Consider the following 23,873-nt stretch of genomic DNA (forward strand, 5'->3'; position numbering starts at 1 on the left):
TTCCCACCTAGCTTTGTATCATCAGAAAACTTGGATACATTTTCTGCATAATATGTTCGTTTAATTTTTAAAAATCTGTCTTAAAATGACATTACGCCTTATATTTAAAAAGCAGGTAAATAAATAGCTGGTTGGCAATTAGGTTGTAGCCATAAACATAAATCAAGTACGCTATAGAATAGTGTCCTGTGGAGAGCATGGATATGTCATCTGTAGAAAGAATCTGGTCCCATCATGTATATCACAGGTGGAGCATCCGAAATACAGAAACCTCGGGACTGAGGCCATTACGGATTCCGGGTATTTCCGGATTTCGGAACATCTTTCTGATATCCTGAATCCAGAAACGCCCGAGCCGAGGTTCAGATATTTTCGGATTTTGGAACGTCTTTCTGTGCAAGGTCCGGGGTGCTGCGGTCACCATGCTTTGCCGTTTGGCGTGCCCGTGTTCTGGCTGAGGGAAGACACCCGGGGGAGAACTGCGTTGCAGACCCAGGAGCAGCGGTGCCTGTAGATGTGAAGACCTGCAAGAAGAGGTGGGTTGTTTTTTGATTCTTGAATGTTCTGAGAGCTTTTGTTTTTTGGATTTTCCCTGGGCCCGGCTTGCGGCGGTAATTGTTTGGCAGGGTGTCCAGATTCCGGAACATTTCCCGGATTCCGGTCGGCCCAGTGTCCGGAACATTCCAAATTTCAGAACTCCGGATTTCAGACGCTCAACTTGTATATAATTTGACTAAAAGCTTGGAATTTTTATTTCACTTACCTTTGACAGTGCCAGGAAAAGTTTCACAAGAATTTGATCTTCTTCAATATTGTACCTATGGTTAGTTACTTCCATCAGGTCATCAAATAAATTGGGGAAGCCCAGTTTATACATAGTTTGCATGGGGAATGGGCTTGGTGATGTGTGAGTGTAATGGCCTTTTATGTTATGTTTTCTTATGTTTTAAGTTAATACATTGCAGAGGACTGGTTTAGAATCCAATTTTGCTTTCGTTTCTTTGAAATCACTATTTTATTCCAGTGAAGAGAACTCGACCAAGATATGTACGTCTGTGCTGGTAGCAGGACATTGAACACTAAATAAATAACTGATTTGAAAGCTTAGTTGACTTGAAAGCTTAGTTTGTTATACAAGTTAAAATACAATTCTGTTGTTGATTTCAGTGGTTCAGTTACCAATTACATAGTGAAATAAAGTTTAAAGTCTCTATAAAATAACAGTGCACAATTGTAATGATTCACATACTATACCATGAATTTATTAATTGTCCAAGGTGAGTATCTGCTAGGTGTTGAATGCTGATGGATGCCATTAAATGTAGGCTGCACAAGTTGCAACTTTAATATTTAAAAAAAGGATATAGAGGAAAAAGACCTGAAGAGAAAGTGCAAAAAAAGGACCAACAAAGATGATACCAGAACTAAGAGGGCGCAACTATCAGGAAATATAGAACAGGATGGGGCTCTTTTCTCTAGAATAGAGAAGACCGAGAGGTGACTTGAAAATTATGACGTTGTTCAATAGGGTTGAAGTAAAGAAGATGTTTCCGCTTGTGGGGGAAGACAAAACCTTGGGGCCATAAATATGATATTCCGTGACAAATTGAATAAGGAAATCAGGAGAACTTCTTTACCCAGAGAGTGGTCAGAATGTGGAACTTGCTACCATATTGAGTGGTTGAGGCAATTAGCAGAAGATGGATTTAAGGGGAAGCTAAATAAGTACATGAGGGACAAAGGAATAGAAGATTATGTTGATACAGCAAGATGAAGTTGAGGTGGGAGGAGACTCGTGTGGATAACAAGCATCGGCATAGATCTGTTGGGCCGAATAGCCTGCTTCTGTGCTGTAAAATTCTATGTACTCTTTCAATACAGAATGCACTGGTATACAATTTCTTTGAGGAAACTGATAGCCAATGTAGTCTCTAGCACCATCTACTGGCAAACATTACGCACAAAACACATAAAATAGACTCGTATCTAATATGCTACGTTGGGGACCAACCATAAAACACACTCCGACTTAGTTCTGCCATAAAATCAAGAGAAATATTCTGCAAAAAGTAAAATGTAATTGCAAGTGTACGAAAAAGCTGCAAAAAATTGTACTGCGTTAGTGGAAGAATGACACTAGTTCAAAGTTCACAATGTTTTCTTGAAAGAAACATGCGCATCCTCTTTCCTCACATCCTTTAATATTTGTGCTGTTCAAATGCTTATCTAATTCCCTCATAAATGCCATGATTGACTTGACTTCAATAGCCAGCTGTGGGAATGCATTCCATATTTTAATACTTTGCATGAAAAATTCTTCTGGCCTCCCTTTATGCTTTTAATACTAATAGTAAGATCAGGCCTCCTGTTACCAAATCATCGACCAAAGCAAGTAATGTTTCACTGGAGTATTTACCCTCTTGAATACTTTAAAAACCTGAAACATTAACTAATTTCTCGCACCACAGATGCTGCCTGACCTGCTATGTGTTTTCCAGCATTTTCTGTTTTTATATATTTCCAGCATCCGTGGTATATTGCTTTTGTTTTCAATTAATCATCTCTGTTATAGTGTAAACAATCCTAATTTTTCACGTCTCTCATCATAATTGTATTATCTCGACTCATGTCATTCAACTAAATCAAATTACATCTTTTTTATGGCTCCTTCTATAATGGATTGCCTACAACTGCTCAAGAACTGTGACTCAATCAAAGTCTTGAACAAATTCATCGCCACCTCCATATTTTTGAATTCAGTACCCTAAAACCCAGGAAATCATTTGGCCTTTTTACGACAATTCTCATGCAATCCTGTGCATTTCTCTATTTCTCACCCCATTGAGAACGTTACTCAAAGGGATAAGGTCTATCAAAAAGGAAAGGTTTAACGGCCTCTCATCAGAGATTACAATCCTGCTGTAATCGTGGTCACTCTCCTCTGACCTTCTCCAACAGATTAGTGATCATTTCAAGATATACGCACGTAGGCCTTGCTGTTCACATATGCACATTTTTTTTTAAATCAAATCATTTATTTGAGTGAAATTGACATACCATTGTCCTTGCATCAAACACTTGTATATTAAACTCTCTCGAATGATCTCCTTCTGGAATAGTTGGTAAGACAGTAGAACTAAAAGCGTGGTCACAGATTCAAGAAGAATGCTATATGTAATATCTCTGCAAGTAGAAATCAAAATAGTTTAAAATCAATATGCTGTCAATTATAATTACATTTCTAAAACATAGCATCTTGCAGTAGCCTGCTGTAAGTAAATTTCATTTACATAAAGCATCAAAAGTGCATTAAATATTAAACTGATAGCTCTCCAATGGTACAACTCGAAGAAGACAATGAGTAGCTGAATTATTCAGACCAGGAAGGTCCCAAGTCCGATCCCATGCTGTAGAATTTGCTAGTTTCAGCAGTGTTCAGTGCCATTCACACCTCCTGGACAACATTCAGACTTCGGCTGATAAGTGGTAAGTAACATTCGCGCTGCACAAGTGACCAGGCAATCACTATCTTCAACAAGCAAGAGTCTAACCACCGCCCCATGACATTCAACGGCATTACCATCGCCGAATCCCCCACCATCAATATCCTGGGGATCACCATTGACCAGAAACTGGACCAACCACATAAATACTGTGGCAACAAGAGCAAGTCAGAGGATGGATATTCTGCGGCGAGTGTCTCACCTCTTGACTCCCCAAAGCCTTTCCACCATCTACAAGGCAGTCAGGAGTGTGATGAAATACTCTACACTTGTCTGGATGAGTGCAGCTCCAACAACACTCAAGAAGCTCGACACCATCCAGGACAAAGCAGCCCGCTTGATTGGCACCCCATCCACCACCTTAAACATCCACTCCCTCCACCACCGGCGGACCATGGCTGCAGTGTACCATCTACAAGATGCACTGCAGCAACTTGCCAAGGATTCTTCGGCAGCACCTCCCAAACCCACCTAGAAGGACAAGGGCAGCATGGGAACACCACCACCTCCACGTTCCCCTCCAAGTCACACACTATCCAGACTTGGAAGTATTTCACCATTCCTTCATCGTTGCTGGGTCAAAATCCTGGAACGCCCTCCGTGACAGCACTGTAGGAGTACCTTCACCATGCAGACTGCAGCGGTTCAAGGCAGCGGCTCACCACCATCTTCTCAAGGGCAATTAGGGATAGGTAATAAATGCTGGCCTTGCCAGTGATGTCCAAATCCCATGAATTAATAAATAAAGAAAAAAGAGCAGTGGCAAGACAGATACATTTGGCTTCAGCACGCACCAGAAAAATTAGCCAGAGATAGTAATCCAGATCATTTAAGTGACCTCTGCTCAAAGAAGAGCTAATGTGGATGTTAAGATTAAACTTGTACTTGCTTTTGTTTACGGGATGTGAGCGTCGCTGGCAAGGCCTGTATTTATTGCCTATCCCTAATTGTCCTGGAAAAGGTGAGCTGTCTTCTTGAACCACTGCAGTCTGTGTGATGTTATCCTAGCGGTGTCCTACCAAGTGGCTTGCTAGGCCATTTCAGAGGGCAATCACATTGCTGGGGGTCTGGAGTCACATAAAGGCCAGACCACGACAGCAAATTTCCTTCCCTAAAAGGAAATTAGTGAACTAGATGGGTTTTATGACAATCTGGTAGTTTCATGATAACCATTACTGACATTAGCTTTTTATTCTAGATTTATTTAATTAACTGAATTAAAATTCCCCAGCTGCCATGGTGGGATTTCAACTTGCGTCTCCTGATCATTAGTCCAAGCCTCTGGATTCATTATCATCATCATAGGCAGTCCCTCGGAATCGAGGAAGACTTGCTTCCACGCTTGGAATGAGTCCTTAGGTGGCTGAATAGTCCAATACAAGGGCCACAGTCCCTGCCGCAGGTGGGACAGACAATCGTTGAGGGTAAGGGAGGGTGGGACAGGTTTGCTGCACGTTCTTTCCGCTTGTCTTCTGCATGCACTCGGCGATGAGACTCGAGGTACTCAGCGTCCTCCCGGATGCACTTCCTCCACTTAGGGCAGTCTTTGGCCAGGGACTCCCAGGTGTCAGTGGGGATGTTGCACTTTACCAGGGAAGCTTTGAGAGTGTCCTTGTAACGTTTCCTCTGTCCACCTTTGGCTCGTTTGCCATGAAGGAGTTCCATGTAGAGCGCTTGCTTTGGGAGTCTCGTGTCTGGCATGTGGACAATGTGGCCTGCCCAGCGCAGCTGATCAAGTGTGGTCAGTGCTTCAATGCTGGGGATGTTGGCCTGGTCGAGGATGCTAATGTTGGTGCGTCTGTCCTCCCAGAGGATTTGTAGGATTTTGCGGAGGCATCGTTGGTGGTATTTCTCCAGAGACTTGAGGTGTCTACTGTACATGGTCCATGTCTCTGAGACATACAGGAGGGTGGGTATTTTTACAGCCCTGTAGACCATGAGCTTGGTGGTAGGTTTGAGGGCCTCTGGATTACTAGTCCAGTAACATAACCACTTTGCTATTGTACCCCATTATTTTCTAATTCTTTATTTATCCATGACATCTTGAAACTAGCAGTAGTTTCCTTCTTTTTTAACAGAATATATTTATTCTGTATATTTGTAATCACTTCTAAAAAATATTATTGTTAACATCAAGCTTGTGTAGATGGGAGGAAGAGAAGTCCGAGAGAAGTAAGGAGTTCCAGTTTTGACATGATCAACATTATAGACTATCAATATCAACATTCCGCAAATCAAGCTGCTTTTCTATAAATTTTCAGCTATGTTACTGCTTACTGCCTCTCAGCAGCAGTTGGCATTAGCAAATCCAGCAAGTTAAATTTGAGGTTGCCACCAGCCACCGAGACTCTCATGTCAGGTGCTGGTGAAACTAATGCATCACAAAACCAACATAAAAGCAGCTTTAATCTGGACAATCACTCAGTGCCTTCTTTCCCTTGCTGTAATAGCTCAAGTTGAGTCATAAGAACATAAAAAATAGGAGCAGGAGCAGGCCATTTGACCCCTGATCTGATCATGGACTCGGCTCCACTTCCCTGCCAGTTCCCCATAACCCTTCACTCCCTTATCGTTCAAAAATCTGTCTATCTCCGTCTTAAATATATTCAATGACCCAGCCTTCACAGCTCTCTAGGGCAGGGAATTCCACAGATTTACAACCCTCAGAAGAAATTCCTCCTCATCTTAATTTTAAATGGACGGCCCCTTATTCTGAGACTATGCCCCCCTAGTTTTAGTTTCCCCCATGAGTGGAAATATCCTCACTACATCCACCTTGTCGAGCTCCCTCATTATCTTATGTTTCAATAAGATCACCTCTCATTTTTCTGAACTCCAATGAATGTAGGCCCAACCTACTCAACCTATCTTCAAAAGTCAACCCCTTCATGTCAGGAATCAACTGAGTGAACCTTCTTTGAACAGCCACTGAACAAGGTCAGTTATAATTCCATTAAAAGGTTAAAATAATAGAGGATGAAAGCTAATCTTAGGTAGAGCTGCAGTACAAAAGAAAAGACATAGACCACCAGTTTTACGCTGCAACTTTCAAACTCTGCAGTCTGATGTCCCCATCACCTATGCTTCAAACATTTCCCAAATCAAGGAGCTTTCATTGTTCGCAGTTTCAAAGGTTAACCTGAAGAAACATTTATGTAATTACCGAGTGATGCCAAAGGAGTAATTCTAAATAAATAAATTCAAAAATCACACAGGAACCAGGCTTTAAGGCTATCCTTCCTGAAGGCCAATTACTAGAGCAAAAGGTTAACTAAGAGCCCAAGCAAGGGATGCAGTCGTCTCCAAGCACTAAACAGCAAACAATCATTGATAAGAAACAGGATACAATGCCTGTTTAAAGAGAGAAGAGCCTTTCCTCTGCTGGTATTGCACTTCAGGCTACAAGTTACTATGGAGATTGGTGCAACAGTACTCAAAATGAGTCAACCATCACAATTTATTTACTGTAAAAGAATACAATGTTTTAGGAATTGGCAGAATATAGTTGGGAGGATGTGATAAGGCACTAAATAAATGCAAGTTAATTTGTTCTTTCTATCATTGCTCCTTTGATGGCTCAGGTGGCTATTTTTTCGGCAGCACCTCCCAAACCCGTGACCTCTACCACCTAGGACGAGGGCAGCAGGCGCATGGGAAAACCACCAGCTCCAAATGCCCCTCCAAGTCACACACCATCCTGACTTAGATCGCTGTTGTGTCGAAATCCTGGAATGCCTTCCCTAACAGTACTGTGGGAGTACCTTCACCACATGGACTGCAGCGGTTCAATAAGACAGCTCAGCACCACCTTCTCAAGGGCAATTAGGGATGGGGAATAAATGCTGGCCTTTCCAGCGACGCCCACATCCCATGAATGGATTAAAAAAACATGTCTAGTATGGAACTGAGCCACATATAACAGGAAAGCTCCAGGTTTGATCCCTAGTCTGTACTGAGTTAGCGCATCTCAACCAGGGTGGCATTAGGCTGCTACAATAACCCTCACATTCCTGAGGTCTCAACACCATTGCCAGATGAAGACACGATTGGGAATGGTTGTAGCACACCCTACAGTCAAATAACCTGCCATCCACTCACTATCTAGGCTCCTACATAAAGGATGGACACAGTATCAAAGATCAGCTAGTAACAGAGGAACGACACTTCATAACCTTAACGGGGACGATAAAAGATATCAGACACATTTTAAAATCTTTTTGCTGAAGTTAAGAGTTCAGTCTGAAAAATAACCCCAGCATTATATAAAATTGTACAGTACAGCTTCATCTGTGATCACTGCAAACAAACAAAAAAAGTCAACGCGCGCTAAGAATTCTGGGTATATCGAGTTTACTTGCAAGACCAAATTTTCAGTCCAGGATATATATACATTTTTTTTTAAATCAATAAATCTTTACTTTCCTTCCTACTTACTGACTTTTTGTTACATTGCTAAGTAAAGTACATTTGTAATTGCTATATACACAATTCTTTAACATGCTTGCTTAAACATTAGTAAAATATACAGCTGATTACTTGAAATAAAACAGAAAATACTTGAAATACACAGCAAAAACAATCAGCATTTGAAAAAGAATGTTAGTCTGCTGGAATTCGGTGAATAAGCAAATTTATAAAAAGAAAATAGCTTGACAAATTAAGAGCCAAGAAAATGATCAGTTAATGGGCTCAATTTTCCCTAAGCCCGTTTTCTGGCGTATTGCCAGAGTTAAACCCGTTTTCCAAGGCCAGAAATAATTTGCCAAAGTTACCCCAGATATAATTCGAATTTGGCGCCGCGCAGCGTGTCCAGTTGCCCGGGGGGTGGAGCCTGCTGTCTGTGGCGGAAAACGAAGCCGTACCTTCTGCGTGGAAAAAAACTTTACTTTTTTGACGTTGTTGCAATGGATGCGCATGCTCAGTACAGCTCAGATTTGGCAGCCATTTTTAATGAGCCAGTTGTGTGTGTAAGAACATTGAGTATTGTGAGAGAGCATTGGGAAAAAAAAATCGTAGCTGCAGCAATACAAGTTGCAACACGGTGCAAGGACCAAGAATTTCTTACAGGAAGAAGTGGAGGCACTTGTTACTGTGATTGAAAACAGATGGCAGGAGCTGGACAACAACAGATCCATTATTAAAGTAGTAGTAGCAGGACATTTGGAAAAACATAATTTGATTAGGCACAGCCAGCATGGATTTGTGAAGGGGAAGTCATGTTTGACAAATTTGCTGGAGTTCTTTGAGGATGTAATGAACAGGGTGGATAAAGGGGAACCAGTGAATAAAGGGGAACCAGTGGATGTGATATATTTGGACTTCCAGAAGGCATTTGACAAGGTGCCACATAAAAGGTTACTGCGAAAGATAAAAGTTCACAGGGTTGGGGGTAATATATTAGCATGGTGAGAGAATTGGCTAACGAACAGAAAACAGAGAGCCGGAATAAATGGTTCATTCTCAGGTTGGCAATCTGTAACTAGTGGGGTGCCACAGGGATCAGTGCTGGGACCCCAACTATTTACAATCTATATAAACGACTCGGAAGGGACCGAGTGTAACGTAGCCAAGTTTGCTGCCGATACAAAGATGGGAGGAAAAGCAATGTGTGAGGAGGACACAAAAAAATCTGCAAAAGGATATAGACAGGCTAAGTGAGTGGGCAAAAATTTGGCAGATGGTGTATAATGTTGGAAAGTGTGAGGTATGCACTTTGGCAGAAAGAATCAAAGGGCAAGTTATTATTTAAATGGAGAAAGATTGCAAAGTGCTGCAGTACAGCGGGACGGGGGGGGGGGGGGGTGGTGGTGGTGGGGGTACTTGTGCATGAAACACAAAAGGTTAGTATGCAGGTACAGCAAGTGATCAGGAAAGCCAATCTTGGCCTTTATTGCAAAGGGGGTGAAGTATAAAAGCAGGGACGTCTTGCTACAGTTATATAGGGTATTGGTGAGACCACACCTGGAATACTGCGTGCTGTTTTGGTTTCCGTATTTACAAAAGGATATACTTGCTTTGGAGGCAGTTCAGAGAAGGTTCACTAGATTCCGGAGATGAGTGGGTTGACCTATGAGGAAAGGTTGAGTAGGTTGGGCCTCGACTCATTGCAATTCAGAAGACTGAGAGGTGATTTTATCGAAACGTACAAGATTATAGGGGGCTTGACAAGGTGGATGCAGAGAGAATGTTTCCACTGATGGGGGAGAGTAGAACTAGGGGCATAATCTTAAAATAAGGGACCGCACCCATTTAAAACTGAGATGAGGAGAAATCTCTTTTCTCAGAGGGTTGTAAATCTGTGGAATTCGTTGCCTCAGAGAGCTGTATAAGCTGGGACATTGAATAAATTTAAGATAGAGATAGACAATTTCTTAACCGATAAGGGAATAGGGGGTTATGGGGAGCGGGCAGGGAAGTGGACCCGAGTCCATGATCGGATCTGCCAAGATCATATTAAATGGTGGAGCAGGCTCGAGGGGACGTATGGCCTACTCCTGCTCCTATTTCCTATGTTCTTATGTAGAAGTTACACAAAAGTTCCACCCAAAGAAATGAAGAAACGCTGGAACCAAGTTGTAGAAGATTACTGTACAATGGTGACCAGCATGAGATGTGGAGGCCAGTGTAAAAAGTGGTCGGACCTTGGTCAAGTAACTAGTGAAAATAATATTTTCATTTATTCAATGCAATTGCAATTGTAAATGTGACCATCTGTATGTCCCACCCAGCAGAAAGTTAGGTTTTCATATATCTTTGCAGAGGAAGGTGGCACATCATAAAAGGGAAAGAACTCGAACAGGAGGAGACCCGGCAAATCTGCACCCACTGACACCCTTGGAAGAGAGGGTCACTGCTTTGATGGGTCCTGCCTGGAAAGAAGCGATGAGTACTGCACAAGCTGAGCCCACACTTGAGGGAGAGGGCAAGTCCTGCAAATTCATCGTGGTCTTTCAAATCAGCCTGCTGTCTGGCCTGCGATGCGTGAGGCTACTCATGCCACCCACCCTGCCCCCTCCTCTGCTGCTAACCATTTGACTGCCGGCGCAGTCCCGGCCTGCAAGACCATCAGTAGGCCGGGGCCATTAGAGGACGCAGCGTGCGGCGGCATACCACTGCAGGAGGGCAACGGCTACGATGTCAGGTCACTGATTGCAGTGCGGGCAGGCACAGCAGGAGGGGCGAAGGAGCAGCAAGAGTTTGTAGAAGGAAGTGACTGGGGCCCAATAGAGGTGCGAGTCTGGGGCCCAGAAGAGGCGAGGGCCCAGGGGCAGCACGAGCCAGCCCACATTGCTATAGGTGTGCACGCTCGGTCTATGCAGCAGAGCTGGTCTCCAGTAGTCTTGGGTAATCCTTGCCACTGGACCAAGACCTAGCTCTGTCAAGCCCGTGTGGTGGCTGGTGTGCAACGGCCACCACACGTTAAAAAAATCCAAGCACAGGCATGTTCCACCCTCCAAGATGTAGTTCGGGATCTGGAATATTAGGTCCATCATTGAAACATCTGTGAATTCATTCCTTTTTGGCATGGAAGCAAGTCATCCTCGCTTTGAGGGACTGCCTATGATGATGATATTTTGCAGAACTTGAGGCCAATCCTGACGACATAGCAGAAGATTCAGACGCGTACGAGCCTGAAGAGGAGAACATCTTCCAATCCAACCCTCCAGACCAACATGGGGTTGAGGGGGAGGGGATGGACCTGGATGAAGCTCCCACTGTTGTACTGACTTTGGAGGAGGTGCCGCTCATGGAGGTGACAGTTCCTTCCGTGACTAGTGGTTTAAGTGTTGGTGGGACATTCCATGGTTTCACACCTTCCAAGGTTGCAGGGTCTCTACTCATTGGAATTCAGAAGAATGAGAGGTGATCTTATCGAAACGTGTAAGATTATGAGGGGGCTTGACAAGGTGGATGCAGAGAGTTTCACTGATAGGGGAGACTAGAACTAGGGGACATAATCTTAGCATAAGGGCCGCCCATTTAAAACTGAGATGAGGAGGAATTTCTTCTCTGAGGGTTGTAAATCTGTGGAATTTGCTGCCTCAGAGAGTTGTGAAAGTTGGGTCATTGAATAAATTTAAGACAGAGATAGACAGTTTCTTAACCGATAAGGGGTCATGGTCGGCGGGCAGGGTAGTGGACCCGAGTCCATGATTGGATCAGCCATGATCGTATTAAATGGTGGTGCAGGCTCGAGGAGCCATATGGCCTACTCCTGCTCCTATTTCTTATGTCCCAGTGGTGTGGTGCAGCGAGGCACATCCAGGGCCCCACCTTCCGAGGTTGCGGGTGCAAGTGGTGTGGTGCAGCGAGGCACACCCGTGGGGAGAACGAGAGCTCGACCGCGCCCTCCTGAGGTGCAGGATCTAACAGATGTGGTTCAGATGATGTCACTGAGTGCGGAGAGCATTGACCTTACCTGATCACGCCTGGACGCCATCAGTGGGGTGAGCAATGAGGTAGCGGGACTGTCGGGAGAAGTAACAGCAATGACACGAGAAATGGGTATGCTATCCGGGATCATCAGTGAGGGATTAGCAGCCACGAGGGAGGGAATGTCAAAGGTAGTGCAAACCACGTCACTGCCTATGCAGGTTGTTGAGACACTGTCAGGGCGCATGAGGGACGGCATGCTGGAGTTAGCCGCTGCAAGGGAACACGCCCAGACCCCACGCCCATTGACAGAATCAACTGTCACTCCCACTCCAATCCCCACCTCTGAAGAGCCCAAAGCCAGGCCCTCCAACTTGCCGCCTGACGCTGACCCCTATGACGTGCTCAGTACCCAAGATGTTAGAAAGAATAAGCTTGGAAGCAAGTCCAGAAACACTGCGCCACCGCCTGCGGGCGGAGTGCCCAAGACCAAGCGCAGCAGGCGGTCTTAGAATAAGGGGGATCAGAGATTTGCTGCTGCTGCTGTTATTATTATTGTTACTGTTCTCAAATTAAAAATTTTTTGTAAGTTATGTAAATTTACAAGTTTATAAGTGATCTTAAAGTTTTTAAGTGATATTAAAGTAAAGTTTGATACAAGAATAATTTTATTAAAATTAAGTTAAGTACATTGTAAACTTTTGAATAAAATATATTTTACATGAAAACTGAATCATGTTCTATTAACACAACACAACATTACGGAACAGCTCCAAACAGTAAACATGTCCATGTGGAGCGATGGTCCGCTGTTGTGCTCCGGCCTGACACTTGCATTGCTTCCTCATCCTCGTCGTCCTCCTCCTGCTCGTCATCTGCATCTTACACATCATTATCATCAGCCACTTTCACCGCAAGTGGGTCTTCCATTACCAGGTACTGCTGCCTCATGATGGCTAAGTTATGCAGCATGCAGCACACAACAGTGAACTGTCCGACAATCTTAGGGGAGTACAACAAGTAGCCTCTGGAATGGTCCAGGCATCGGAAACGCTGTTTCAATATGCCAATAATCCTATGATGCTACGCGTCGCAATGTGCAACATGTTGTATTGATAGTCAGCTTCCGTCCGGGTTACGCGTAGGGACGTCGTGAGCCAGGTGGTGAGGCCGTACCCTTTGTCTCCCAGTAGCCAGCTCTGCCCTTCTGGCTGCTGCTGCTGAAAGATGGTAGGTATAACGCTGTCGTGTAGGATGTATGCATCATGGGTGCTCCCAGGGTGTCTTGAATCTACTGACATGAAATGATGCATGTCGTCACACACTAGCTGCACATTAATGGAGTGGTAGCCTTTTCTGTTGGTGTACATCTCGGAATCTTCCAAAGGTGCTCGCAAGGCGATGTGGGTACAATCGATGCAGCCCTGTACCTTGGGGAAGCCAGCAATCCTGGAGAAGCCCACAGATTTGTCATGGATTGCTTGGCCGGTCATGGGGAACTTTATGAAGTCATTCCTACGCGCATACAGTGCAGCCGTCACCTGGCGAATGGAGACATGTGTTGCATGTTGAGAGATGGCGCACACATCCCCAGTTGTGGCTTGAAACGATCCGAAGGCATAGAATGAAAGTACAGCTGTAACTTCAACTGACAAAGCAGTCCCCCTAATGCTTCTAGGTTGCAGGTCTGCTTTGACCAACTCACAGATCTCACTTACAACTTCTTTGCGGAAACGCAGCCTTCTGACACAGTCTGCATCACTCAGGTGGAGGTACGAACACCTGTCTCACTATACCCAAGGTGGCTAAGGCCTCCTGCCCAGCAACCTATGGGCTCTGATGTTCCTGATGAGATGAAGTCGAATCAATTGTCTCCTACGTAGCACCATGATGCAGAAGGCTCGCACAAGGTATGACATTGTCAGTATTGCCCCCATACTTAAAGTTAACGTTTGAAAGAAGCTCAAAATGTCAGAAAAGCAGGCAGGACAGGTTCGCAGTTCTCTCTCTCTCCGCAAGGTCTATATGGATGGAGCACACCCAAAGGTCTTGTGACTTCTCTCCCAGCTTCCCCCCCCACCCCTCTCCCCAACTAATTGGAGTCTTATATTGCAGCCTTTAGTGCAAAAGGGTTCCTCACCCTCGCCCTCCTCCTCCTCCTCCCCTGAGCCCCGAGGTCGTGTGTCCGGGCATGGGGCCGATTCTGCCGGCCAAAGCTACAATCCTCCAGCCCTGCTTCAAGACGTCCGGTGGTGGCGTGCGAGTGAGTAAAAAAAGAAAACTGCTGAAATTCAACAAATTTACACTTCTACATTGACAGGTTAAAAAGAAAATTAGAATTTTATTATTGATTTTGACAGTGTTCTTGACTCCCTCTAAAATCTTCACAATGGTGTCTTTCAGCGCCTATTTGTGAATGTGCGCTGGTTTTAACTGCCCAGAAGGTTTTTTGGGAGTGGCCATATACACTGACCTAGGAGGAAAAAATGTTGGCCAAACTGCGAAAAATTGAAATAAATGGTGCAGGCATGGCCCCCTATGATGGAATAAAAACTGGCCGAGAAAAATCATAACTACATCAGTTACACCGGCGTGAATCGCAGGGGGAAACTTGTAAAAAAATAAATACGCCAGAAAAAACAGCGCATGCCAAAAAATCAGCGCAAATGACCAGGGAAAATTGAGCCCAATGATTCTTACGTTCACAGGTCAATGTGTTGAAAAGCTTTAAATTCTGGCAATTTATTGAGAGAGAGAGAGAGAGAGAGAGAGAGAGAGAGAGAGAGAGAGAGGTCTATGGAGCATTTTATTGCATGGCTGTACTCACACGGTGATTTATAAATTTTGAATGAATGTGGAGCACCCCAATGTGCCCAGCTAGTTGTTTAGCCACACACAGTGAACATAATTTACCACAGCCAGTTTCCCAACCTTTCTTCGAATACTCCCACTGACCCCCACACATTTGTTTCAACAAACCAACGATTTGGGTGGTACAGAAGCAGTCAAGTTGCTATTTTATTCTATGTTTTAGTCTCAAATTTACTCTCCTGCTGTTGTGAATTGAGCACAGGCAAAAGTCTTTGGGTACTAAAAAGTGCAAAAGCTATAGGGCAGTAATAGTAGAGATTTCAACTACCCTATTAACTGGGATAGAATTAGTGTGAAAGATATAGAAGGTGCGGAATTCCTAAAATGCATTCAGGAAAACTTTAGCCAGTATGTAGCAAGCCCAACAAGGAAGGGGGCAGTTCTAGACTTAGTATTAGGGAATGAAGCTAGGCAGGTGGAAGGGGTAGCAGTGAGATCATTTTGGTGCTAGTGATCATAATTTAGTTAGATTTAGGGTAGTTATCGAAAAGGACAAAGATAGACCAGAAATAAAAGTTCTCAATTGGGGAAAAGCCAAATTTGCTCAGCTAATTTTGCTTAGCCATAGTGGACTGGAAACAGCTACTTGATGGTAAATCAGTGTCAGAGCAGTGGGAGGCATTCAAAGAGGAGATCCTGAGGGTTCAGAGCAAGTATGTTCCCCTAAAGGAAAAGGATGAGACTAACAAATCTAGAGCCCGCTGGATGTCAAGGGACATAAAGGGTAGGATAAAGAAACAAAGGGAGGCTTATGACAGAAATCGAGGGCTCAATACTGCAGAAACTCTAGAGTATAGAAAGTGCTGGGGTGCAATTAAAAAGGAAATTAGGAATGCAAAGAGAGAGCATGAAAAAAATGCTGACAAATAAAATCAAGGAAAACCCAAAGATGTTTTATCAATACATTAAAAGCAAGAGGATAACTAAAGAGTAAGGCCTATTAGAAACTATGGGCCCAAAGTTCCCTCTCCGTTTTTTTCGGTGCACTTATCTAAGGTGCGGCGACTTTCTGCTCCCGAAACAACGTCAAAAATGTAGCTCCGCATTCTCCCAGCTCCATGGACCATCCTAGGCCTTGGCAAAAGCAGTGGGGGGTGGAGCTAGGGCTGTGCTGCTGATACAGAGCTGGCAGGGGGGACGGGGCTATGGCCCAACGTCTGTAAGAGTGCCGGCAGCGTTGCGCATGCGCGTTGGAGCATTCGTGCATGCGCAATAGCTCCTCCCATGATTGTGATGATGGATGCCTGCAGCATGGGACCCAATGCGTCCCACCCCTATCCCGGGCCGAGTAGCCTGCCGCACACGGAGGCCACTGCCTTCCCGCGCTGAGGGCTACAAGAAACAGGTTGGTGGAGTTTTGATCGTGGGGGGATGAGTGGGGAGAAAGAATCTTCAAAGATTTTCTAGTACTTTAATATCTAGCTATCTTTACTAAAAATTCCCTATCTGCAGTATCTTACAGCTCATCCACTACTGCATAGAATTCTAAAATATTATCAGAGTCATATTACGCAATGCTGAACACCAGAATTTAAGTTTGCATCTTGACATGCGTTTTTTGTTAAGTCTAACGTTTTAAATTTCTAAACCAAGACAGGGCAATTCTTTGGTGCTGCAGAAGTCAAAATCCAATGTGGTGTGATGCCACACACGAATCCATTAGGCGAGAGCGTTGGTGTTCTTGATCAATTATTTATTAAAACCCTCCCCTTGCTTAAGTGGCCCCTATACTTCAGCCTTCATTACAAGACCATTTTTGTTCTTGTAAAAACACCATGCTCAGTTTAATCAGGCTGATATGCTCCTCCTGTACTATGTGGGAAGTCAAGGACGCTTCCAGTGTCCCTGACAACTACATGTGCGGGAAGTGTATCTGCCTGCAGCACCTGACAGACCGCATTGCGGCACTGGAGCTGCGGGTGGATTCACTCTGGAGCATGCACGATGAAGATGTCGTGAATAGCACGTTTAGTGAGTTGGCTACACCGCAGGTAAAGGCTACACAGCCAGATAGGGGATGGGTGACCAACAGGAAGAGCAGTGGAAGGTAGTGCTGGGGTCCCCTGCGTTCATCCCCCTGCAAAACAGATACACCGCTTTGGGTACTGTTGAGGGGGATGACTCATCAGGGGAGAGCAGCAGCAGCCAAGTTCATGGCACCGTGGGTGGCTCTGCTGCACAGGAGGGCAGAAAAAAGAGTGGGAGAGCTATAGTGATAGGGGATTCGATTGTAAGGGGAATAAACAGGTGTTTCTGCGGCCGCAACCGAGACTCCAGGATGGTATGTTGCCTCCCTGGTGCAAGGGTCAAGGATGTCTCGGAGCAGGTGCAGGACATTTTGAAAAGGGAGGGTGAACAGTCAGTTGTCATGGTGCATATAGGTAAAAAACGGGATGAGGTCCTATGAGACGAATTTAGGGAGCTAGGAGCAAAATTAAAAAGTAGGACCTCAAAAGTAGTAATCTCAGGATTGCTACCAGTGCCACGTGCTAGTCAGAGTAGGAATCTCAGAATAGCTCAGATGAATACGTGGCTTGAGGAGTGATGCAGAAGGGAGGGATTCAAATTCCTGGGACATTGGAACCAGTTCTGGGGGAAGTGGGACCAGTACAAACCGGATGATCTGCATCTGGGCAGGACCGGAACCAATGTCCTAGGGGGAGTGTTGGCTAGTGCTGTTGGCAAAAGGTTAAACTAATATGGCAGGGGGATGGGAACCTATTCAGGGAGACAGAGGGAAGTAGAATGGGAGCAAAAGCAAAAGATAGAAAGAAGAAAAGTAAAAGTGGGGGGCAGAGAAACCCAAGGCAAAAAGCAAAAAGGGCCACATTACAGCAAAATTCTAAAGGGGCAGAGTGTTAAAAAGACAAGCTTGAAGGCTCTGTGCCTCAATGCGAGGCGTGTTCGGAATAAGGGGGACGAATTAACTGCGCAGATAGCAGTTAACGGATATGATACAATTGGCATCACGGAGACATGGCTCCAGGGTGACCAGGCTGGGAACTCAACATCCAGGGGTATTCAACATTTAGGAAGGATAGACAGAAAGGAAAAGGAGGTGGGGTGGCATTGCTGGTTAAAGAGGAAATTAATGCAATTGTAAGGAAGGACATTAGCTTGGATGATGTGGAATCTGTATGGGTGGAGCTACGGAATACCAAAGGGCAGAAAACACGAGTGGGAGTTGTGAAGTTGGGAATAGCATCAAACAAGAAATTAGGCATGCGTGCAATAAAGGTACAGCAATTATCATGGGTGACTTTAATCTACATATAGATTGGGCTAACCAAACTGGTAGCAATGCGGTGGAGGAGGATTTCCTGGAGTGTATTAGGGATGGTTTTCTAAACCAATATGTCGAGGAACCAACTAGAGGGCTGGCCATCCTAGACTGGGTGATGTGTAATGAGAAAGGACTAATTAGCAATCTTGTTGTGCGAGGCCCCTTGGGGAAGAGTGACCATAATATGGTAAAATTCTTTGTTAAGATGGAGAGTGACACAGTTAATTCAGAGACTAGGGTCCTGAACTTAAGGAAAGGTAACTTCTATGGTATGAGGCATGAATTGGCTAGAATAGACTGGCAATTGATATTTAAAGAGTTGACGGTGGATAGGTAATGACAAACATTTAAAGATCACAGGGATAAACTTTAACAATTGTACATCCCTGTCTGGAGTAAAAATAAAATGGGGAAGGTGGCTCAACCGTGGTTAACAAGGAAAGTTAAGGATAGTGTTAAATCCAAGGAAGAAGCATATAAATTTGCCAGAAAAAGCAGCAAACCTGAGGACTGGGAGAAATTTAGAATTCAGCAGTGGAGGACAAAGGGTTTAATTAAGAGGGGAAAAATAGAGTATGAGAAGAAGCTTGCCGGGAACATAAAAACTGACTTCAAAAGCTTCTATAGATATGTGAAGAGAAAAAGATTAGTGAAGACTAAGTAGGTCCCTTGCAGTCAGATGCAGGTGAATTTATAATGGGGAACAAAGAAATGGCAGACAAGTTGAACAAATATTTTGGTTCTGTCTTCACGAAGGAAGACACAAATAACCTTCCGGAAGTACGATGGGACCGATGGTCTAGTGAGAAGGAGGAACTGAAGGATATCCTCATTAGGCGGGAAATCGTGTTAGGGAAATTGATGGGATTGAAGGCCGATAAATCCTGGGGCCTGATCGTCTGCATCCCAGGGTACTTAAGGAAGTGGCCATAGAAATAGTGGATGCATTGGTGATCATTTTCCAACAGTCTATCGACTCTGGATCAGTTCCTATGGACTGGAGGGTAGCTAATGTAACACCACTTTTTAAAAAAGGAGGGAAGAGAGAAAACTTGTAATTATAGACCGGTTAGCCTGACATCAGTAGTGGGGAAAATGTTGGAATCAATTATTAAAGATGAAATAGCAGCGCATTTGGAAAGCTGTGACAGGATAAGTCAGCATTGATTTATGAAAGGAAAATCATGCTTGACAAATCTTGTGGAATTTTTTGTGGATGTAACTAGCAGAGTGGACAAGGGAGAATCAGTGGATGTGGTATATTTGGACTTTCAAAAGGCTTTTGACAAGGTCCCACACAAGAGATTGGTGTGCAAAATCAAAGCGCATGGTATTGGGGGTAATGTACTGACGTGGATAGAGAACTGGTTGGCAGACAGGAAGCAGAGAGTTGGGATAAACGGGTCCTTTTCAGAATGGCAGGGAGTGACTAGTGGAGTGCCGCAGGGCTCAGTACTGGGACCCCAGCTCTTTACAATATATATTAATGATTTAGATGAAGGAATTGAGTGTAATATCTCCAAGTTTGCAGATACACTAAATTGGGTGGCAGTGAGAGCTGTGAGGAGGACACTAAGAGGCTGCAGGGTGACTTGGACAGGTTAGGTGAGTGGGCAAATGCATGGCAGATGCAGTATAATTTGAATAAGTGTGAGGTTATCCACTTTGGGGGCAAAAACATGAAGGAAGAATATTATCTGAATGGCGGCAGATTAGGAAAAGGGGAGATGCAACAAGACCTGGGTGTCATGGTTCATCAGTCATTGAAAGTTGGCATGCAGGTGCAGCAGGCGAAGAAGGCAAATGGTATGTTGGCTGTCACAGCTAGGGGATTTGAGTATAGGAGCAGGGAGGTCTTACTGCAGTTGTACAGGGCCTTGGTGAGGCCTCACCTGGAATACTGTGTTCAGTTTTGGTCCCCTAATCTGAGGAAGGACGTTCTTGCTATTGAGCGAGTGCAGCGAAGATTTACCAGACTGATTCCAGAGATGGCTGGACTGACATATGAGGAGAGATTGGATCAACTGGGCCTTTATACACTGGAGTTTAGAAGGATGAGAGGGGATCTCATAGAAACATACAAGATTCTGACGGGACTGGACAGGTTAGATGCGGGAAGAATGTTCCCAATGTTGGGGAAGTCCAGAACCAGGGGACACAGTCTTAGGATAAGGGGTAAACCATTTAGGACTAAGATAAGAAGAAACTTCTTCACTCAGAGTTGTTGATGCCAGTTCATTGGATATATTCAAGAGGGAGTTAGATATGGCCCTTTCGTCTAAAAGGATCAAGGGGTATGGAGAGAAAGCAGGAAAGGGGTACTGAGGGAATGATCAGCCATGATCTTATTGAATGGTGGTGCAGGCTCGAAGGACCGAATGGCCTACTCCTGCACCTATTCTCTATGTTTCTATGTTTCTATGATAGCATCTACACCCTGTCCAGTCTCGCTGCTTGGGATTTTTTTAAAAACTAGCATTCCTATCATAACACTGTCATTTGGAGGTTTCTTGCGTTGATTTCTTAACTCTCCGCAAGGGCTTTCTGTGTGGCCATAAGTGGCCACATACACTGGCCTAAGTTAGTTTGAAGCAATTATTAGCTGTCCAAACTGGCTTAAATGGCCAAAACAGGCATAGGTGGCTGGTAATGTCCCCCTTTGAAAAAAAACTAAACTAAAAAAAAAATCCTAACTAACTCACTTACACTGGCGCAAATTAAATGTGCAGAATGAGGATTTTTAAGATACTCCAGAAAAATCAAGTTACTCCAAAAAAAAATGGAGCAACTCCTGGGGATATTTGGGCCCAATAAAGGGAGACCATGTGTGAAGGCAGAAGACGTGGGTATGGTTCTTAATGAATATTTTGATCGTTTTTACAAAAAAAAGGCGGTGCAGACATTGCAATCAGGGAGGAGGAGTGTGAAACAAACATAAGGAGAGAGGAACTATTAAGGGGTTTAGCAGCTTTGAAAGTGGATAAATCTTCAAGCCCGGATGAAATGTATCCCAGGCTAAGAGAAGCGAGAGAGGAAATAGCAGAGGCTCTGATCATCATTTTCCAATCCTCGCTGGCTATACCTGTGTTACCAGAGGACTGGAGGATTGCTAACATGGTACCTTTGTTTAAAAAAGGAGAAAGGGATAGAGTAATTACAGGCCAATCAGCCTAACTTCAGTGGTGGGAAAATTATTGGAAAAAATTGAGGGACAGGATAAATCTTCATTTACATAAGAACATAAGAAATATGAGGAGTTGGCCACCTAGCCCCTTGAGCCTGCTCTGCCATTTAATATCATAGCGGATCTGATCATGGACTCAGCTCCACTTCCCTGCCCGCTCACAAAACCCTTTATTCCCTTATCGCTCAAAAATCTATCTATCTCCGCCTTAAATATATTCAATGACCCAGCCTCTACAGCTCACTGGAGCAAAGAATTCCATATATTTTTAACCCTCGGAGAAGACATCTCAGTTTTAAATGGACGGCCCCTAACTCTAAGACTATGTTCCCTAGTTTTAGTTTCCCCTATGAGTGGAAATATCCTCTCTGTATCCACCTTGTTGAGCCCTCTTATTATCTTATATGTTTCGATAAGATCACCTCTCATTCTTCTGAACTCCAATGAGTATAGGCCCAACCTATTAGAGGGAAACTTTCTTCACCCAGAGGGTGGTGGGGGTCTGTAATGCACTGCCTGAAAAGGTGGCAGAGGCAGAAACCACATTTAAAAAGTACTTGCATGTGCACTTGAAGTGCCATAAACTACATGGTTACGGACCAAGAACTGGAAAGTGGGATTAGGTTGGATAGCTGTCGGCCGACGTGGACACAATGGGCCGAAATGGCTTCCTTCCATGCTGTAAATTTCTATGATTCTATGAAAAGGGAGGTTTCAGCCAACTACAATCCTGAAAAAATCACAGAGTCCCTTGATGACACTAAATACTGTGACTGGAAAAATGATAGTCACTGGAAGAAGAACATCCTCACTTGACATTGGGCAGAATGAGCAAGACTAATTGGGGAATTTATCACTCTCTGTAGCTGATATTCTGTTAACTGTTTTATTGGCATTCTAATATAATTGTAGGACATATCCTAATAACATTTATAAGTGTATTAATTAGTACTGCAAATATATGCATTCTGTCCAGGAAGGTAATCACTTTACTCAAATTATTTTTTTTTTTTAAATGGATAAGCAAGAATATACCAAGTTAGACAACACAAGATTATTGCACCAAATATTTTTGATCCCTTCAACTTATAGTATTTAACACAGGTAATGATACAATAACCCTCCCTCCTCAGATTTTATTAAACCCCTAAGATAGCCAGGATTTTAAACACTACTAAATAACCTATGTGACTAGCTCTCATCAGCTCAGCACTTCACTGTTGGGAGAGATAGAGAGTGGGAGAGAGAAGAACTGAAGAGGGAATATACATCAGATTGAGTGTCAGGGATATTCACCCATATCAATAGTGGTTTGCTGAAGTGCAGAACTGTACCTCAGGTAATGCCTGGCTCTTAACTGCCAAATAGGCATGGGAGACCTGAAAGGGGAGGAAAATAAATTACGTAACTTTGTCACAAATCTGTCAGGTACCTTTGAATTGCTAAAATGGCGTGAAAAGAAGGCACTAGCATCTTGGTGTTGGTAAAGCACATATTTGAGGTAGAGTACATGGAACTTTACGCTGAAACAGCTGTGCTGTATTTTTTGTAATTAATCTGGAAGTGCTCTGTACTGACACCTAAGAAAATTCCTCCACTTGTAAATGCACGTTGAGAAAAGATCTCCTCAGGTCTGTACTATCTTTTGTTGTTCTCCCCTCTCTCTAAAACAAACGTGCACACTCACACCTACACATTTCCAGCCACAAGGGACAACTGCTTTCTTGCCTGTAGAACTTGGTAACTTGCCAACAAATCAATAAAAGCCATCAGCTGGAGGCAATTCACGCATTCATCTTTCTTCCTGAAGAGGAGAAATACCAGACCTCTATTTAGCATCTCTCCTTTTAAAAACTTGTTTTACTATTTTTATTTTCTTTGAATTTTTATGTTCATTGCTTCCTCAACTCTGACCTCAGAAGGACTCGATCTACTGAATCAATGTTTTCCACTTCTCACACAAACCATCCTGAGTGAGATTGCCAATCTACTGCCAGATTAGAGGCATTTTTGCCCTGTGAGCTCGCGCCTCCGAAGAACTGGGCTCAGATTGCCCAAACACACAGAATCTTTTATAACTAACAGACAAGGGAGATTTTCATCACATTACTCTGGCTTGGATTTGAACCCAGATCCTGGGGACAAAAAGCTAATGTACTAACTGAATGGTCCACCACATCCACCAGGACACTTCTCTAAATTGCAAGAAGAAAAGGCGGCAGAGTAAATGGTACTGTGGTTGGAGATATTACTGCATATCAAATATATGTTAGGCAAAACCACACAGTTTGAGCTAAATAGTGTATTAACAAAGAAACTTACAACAAAGGTAATTCAATAATGAGATGTACTAGGTTACATATCAATTCCTCCAGAAGATCTTCTGCTTCAGTCCCTGAGAGAGAGAGAGCGAGAGAGTGAGATTTAGGTAAATATATAAATATACAAAAGGCAGTAAAGCTATCCTTGCCTTTATTGCTATATATTTGTGATCTTTCTTTGATATGCCAATATTTCATCAGCAAACCTCAATTTCCTCCCCCTCAACTTCATTCCCGCTCTATATCTCACCCATAAATTTGTGCTCAGTCAGCAGGGGCTGACTCAATACTCAATAATCCTCCCAAATACTCTGTTTGTTTTCCCGACAGACATGTTG

The 23,873-nt window shown here is 43.8% G+C and overlaps 1 protein-coding gene across 3 annotated transcripts in view; it reads right to left on the reverse strand.

The window, feature by feature from the left end:
- dym (dymeclin) overlaps nt 1–23,873 on the reverse strand; it is a 669,399-nt gene that overhangs the window by 507,635 nt on the left and 137,891 nt on the right. For all 3 annotated transcript variants that reach the window (XM_070867483.1, XM_070867484.1, XM_070867482.1), the window contains exons 6-7: nt 23,537–23,609; nt 3,058–3,183 (exon numbers count right to left, since the gene is read on the reverse strand). In XM_070867483.1, coding sequence (XP_070723584.1) covers nt 3,058–3,183; nt 23,537–23,609 — 199 coding nt within the window. The remainder of the gene's footprint in view (nt 1–3,057; nt 3,184–23,536; nt 23,610–23,873) is intronic.

This window comes from Pristiophorus japonicus, chromosome 2 (assembly GCF_044704955.1).
Source record: "Pristiophorus japonicus isolate sPriJap1 chromosome 2, sPriJap1.hap1, whole genome shotgun sequence".
Taxonomy (NCBI): Eukaryota; Metazoa; Chordata; class Chondrichthyes; family Pristiophoridae; genus Pristiophorus; species Pristiophorus japonicus.